We start from the raw sequence: 3650 nt of genomic DNA, 5'->3' as shown, positions 1-3650 counted from the left end.
TTATAAATTTAAAATCAATAATAGCATCTATAAATAAATTTATATTTTAGGTTAAAAACACTTTTTCAAAATATTAATCCTTTTTCACCAGTTGTTTATCATCAGAAATTAAAATTAAAGACAACTAATCTTTTTGATTTACGATACTTGCTTTTTACTTTCAAATTTTATGATATATTCATTGAGCTAAAAAATTATAAAATAAATCTGTGTAAATTTTAAATAAATATCAAAATACAATAAACTTTTAAATTAAAAATTATTCTTTAGATTAATAAATAAAATAATATTAGTGCAATAAAAAAGATAAAAAAATAAATCAAATAAAAGCTATCAAATAAATTCAAATATATTTTTTTTTTTATTCGCTTTAATAATTAAAAATATGACAATCCAAAACAAATAAACTGTTTTTACTCAAAATTAAGTGTCAAATTTGAGAGATTAATGCATTTTGCTAAACCAGAACCTAAACCTGACACGCCTTCATCACCAATTTAATTAGACCTTTTTAAATATTGAAGAAAAAATATATCATTAAATAGTTAATTAGAAGGAAAAAATGAAGAAAAAATATGAAATAATAAGATTAATTAATAAAAAAAGCAAAAGTTTAAAATAAATGATGAGATTAATTAACAAAGAAAATACAAAAAAAAACAAGCAAGATAAAAAGAAAAAGAAAAAAGAACTTTATTGTTTTTAATTAGTTTTTATAATTAAAAATATCACAATCCAAAATAAATAAACTGTTTTTACTAAAGGTGAAGTGTCAAATTTGAGAGATTAATGCATTTTGCTAAACCAGAACCTAAGCCTGACGCACCTTCATCACCAATTTAATTTAAACTTTTTAAATATTGAAGAAAAAATATATCATTAAATAGTTAATTAGAAGGAAAAAATGAAGAAAAAATATGAAATAATAAGATTAATTAATAAAAAAAGCAAAAGTTTAAAATAAATGATGAGATTAATAAACAAAGAAAATACAAAAAAAAAACAAGCAAGATAAAAAGAAAAAGAAAAAAGAGCTTTATTGTTTTTAATTAGTTTTTATAATTAAAAATATCACAATCCAAAATAAATAAACTGTTTTTACTAAAGGTCAAGTGTCAAATTTGAGAGATTAATGCATTTTGCTAAACCAGAACCTAAGCCTGACACACCTTCATCACCAATTTAATTAGACCTTTTTAAATATTGAAGAAAAAATATATCATTAAATAGTTAATTAGAAGGAAAAAATGAAGAAAAAATATGAAATAATAAGATTAATTAATAATAAAAGCAAAAGTTTAAAATAAATGATGAGATTAATTAACAAAGAAAATACATAAAAAAAAAAGCAAGATAAAAAGAAAAAGAAAAAAGAACTTTATTGTTTTTAATTAGTTTTTATAATTAAAAATATCACAATCCAAAATAAATAAACTGTTTTTACTAAAGGTAAAGTGTCAAATTTGAGAGATTAATGCAATTTGCTAAAGCTGAACCTAAGCCTGATGCACCAATTGCACCAATTTAATTAGACCTTTTTAAATATTGAAGAAAAAATATATCAATAAATAGTTAATTAGAAGGAAAAAATGAAGAAAAAATATGAAATAATAAGATTAATTAATAATAAAAGCAAAAGTTTAAAATAAATGATGAGATTAATTAACAAAGAAAATACAAAAAAAAAAGCAAGATAAAAAGAAAAAGAAAAAAGAACTTTATTGTTTTTAATTAGTTTTTATAATTAAAAATATCACAATCCAAAACAAATAAACTGTTTTTACTCAAAATTAAGTGTCAAATTTGAGAGATTAATGCATTTTGCTAAACCAGAACCTAAACCTGACACGCCTTCATCACCAATTTAATTAGACCTTTTTAAATATTGAAGAAAAAATATATCATTAAATAGTTAATTAGAAGGAAAAAATGAAGAAAAAATATGAAATAATAAGATTAATTAATAAAAAAAGCAAAAGTTTAAAATAAATGATGAGATTAATAAACAAAGAAAATACAAAAAAAAAACAAGCAAGATAAAAAGAAAAAGAAAAAAGAACTTTATTGTTTTTAATTAGTTTTTATAATTAAAAATATCACAATCCAAAATAAATAAACTGTTTTTACCCAAAATAAAGTGTCAAATTTGAGAGATTAATGCATTTTGCTAAAGCTGAACATAAGCCTGATGCACCAATTGCACCAATTTAATTAGAACTTTTTAAATATTGAAGAAAAAATATATCATTAAATAGTTAATTGAAGAAAAAATATGAAATAATAAGATTAATTAATAATAAAAGCAAAAGTTGAAAATAAATGATGAGATTAATTAACAAAGAAAATACAAAAAAAAACAAGCACGATAAAAAGGAAAAGAAAAAAGAGCTTTATTGTTTTTAATTAGTTTTTATAATTAAAAATATCACAATCCAAAACAAATAAACTGTTTTTACTAAAGGTCAAGTGTCAAATTTGAGAGATTAATGCATTTTGCTAAACCAGAACCTAAACCTGATGCACCTTCATCACCAATTTAATTAGAACTTTTTAAATGTTAAAGAAAAAATATATCATTAAATAGTTAATTAGAAGGAAAAAATGAAGAAAAAATATGAAATAATAAGATTAATAAATAATAAAAGCAAAAGTTTAAAATAAATGATGAGATTAATTAACAAAGAAAATACAAAAAAAAAAAGCACGATAAAAAGAAAAAGAAAAAAGAACTTTATTGTTTTTAATTAGTTTTTATAATTAAAAATATCACAATCCAAAACAAATAAACTGTTTTTACTAAAGGTAAAGTGTCAAATTTGAGAGATTAATACATTTTGCTAAAGCTGAACCTAAACCTGATGCACCTTCATCACCAATTTTATTGTTACTTTTTAAATATTCAAGAAAAAATATATCATTAAATAGTTAATTAGAAGGAAAAAATGAAGAAAAAATATGAAATAATAAGATTAATTAATAATAAAAGCAAAAGTTTAAAATAAATGATGAGCTTAATTAACAAAGAAAATACAAAAAAAAACAAGCACGATAAAAAGAAAAAGAAAAAAGAGTTTTATTGTTTTTAATTAGTTTTTATAATTAAAAATATCACAATCCAAAATAAATAAACTGTTTTTACTAAAGGTCAAGTGTCAAATTTGAGAGATTAATGCATTTTGCTAAACCAGAACCTAAGCGTGATGCACCAATTGCACCAATTTAATTAGACCTTTTTAAATATTGAAGAAAAAATATATCATTAAATAGAGTAAGTTGCCATACAAATTTACAAAAAGCGAGTTTAATATACCAGTTTTTATATTTTATAAAATTAAAATTTTAAATATTTTTTATGTGTTTTTTTCCATCCTAGGTTTTCAAAATTTATATTTTTCAAAAAAATGATATTATATAAGAATATGTGGTATATATAATTTCAAATTTGACATTTTCTGAATTTAAAGCTTTCTATAAACTCAAAAATAAAGCTATTTTAAGCTAATTTAGCTTTATATTAAGTTATTAAGATATATTGCATTTCGCCTTTTATAAATTAAAAAGGCGGCATTTCACTCTATTTAATTAGGAGGGAAAAATGAAAAAAAAATATGAAATAATAAGATTAATTAATAATAAATAAAATTAACAAA

The 3650-nt window shown here is 19.8% G+C and overlaps 1 protein-coding gene across 1 annotated transcript in view; it reads right to left on the bottom strand. All coding sequences in view use genetic code 6, as the record gives it.

Annotated features, from left to right (window-relative positions):
* Nucleotides 1-343: 343 nt before the first annotated feature.
* Nucleotides 344-3650, bottom strand: part of TTHERM_000633650 (hypothetical protein) — a gene marked incomplete at both ends in the record, with an annotated part of 3651 nt that continues 344 nt past the window's right edge. Inside the window, 10 exons of the mRNA XM_012796115.1 lie at nucleotides 344-368; nucleotides 418-507; nucleotides 760-849; nucleotides 1103-1192; nucleotides 1445-1534; nucleotides 1785-1874; nucleotides 2128-2217; nucleotides 2457-2546; nucleotides 2798-2887; nucleotides 3140-3229. Of these exons, the coding sequence (XP_012651569.1) occupies nucleotides 344-368; nucleotides 418-507; nucleotides 760-849; nucleotides 1103-1192; nucleotides 1445-1534; nucleotides 1785-1874; nucleotides 2128-2217; nucleotides 2457-2546; nucleotides 2798-2887; nucleotides 3140-3229 (835 nt within the window). The remainder of the gene's footprint in view (nucleotides 369-417; nucleotides 508-759; nucleotides 850-1102; nucleotides 1193-1444; nucleotides 1535-1784; nucleotides 1875-2127; nucleotides 2218-2456; nucleotides 2547-2797; nucleotides 2888-3139; nucleotides 3230-3650) is intronic.

Source organism: Tetrahymena thermophila (genome assembly GCF_000189635.1).
Source record: "Tetrahymena thermophila SB210 genomic scaffold scf_8254764, whole genome shotgun sequence".
In the NCBI taxonomy this organism is placed as follows: domain Eukaryota; phylum Ciliophora; class Oligohymenophorea; order Hymenostomatida; family Tetrahymenidae; genus Tetrahymena; species Tetrahymena thermophila.
Note: the sequence above shows the minus strand (reverse complement) of the source record. Positions and strands in the feature narration are given on the sequence as shown.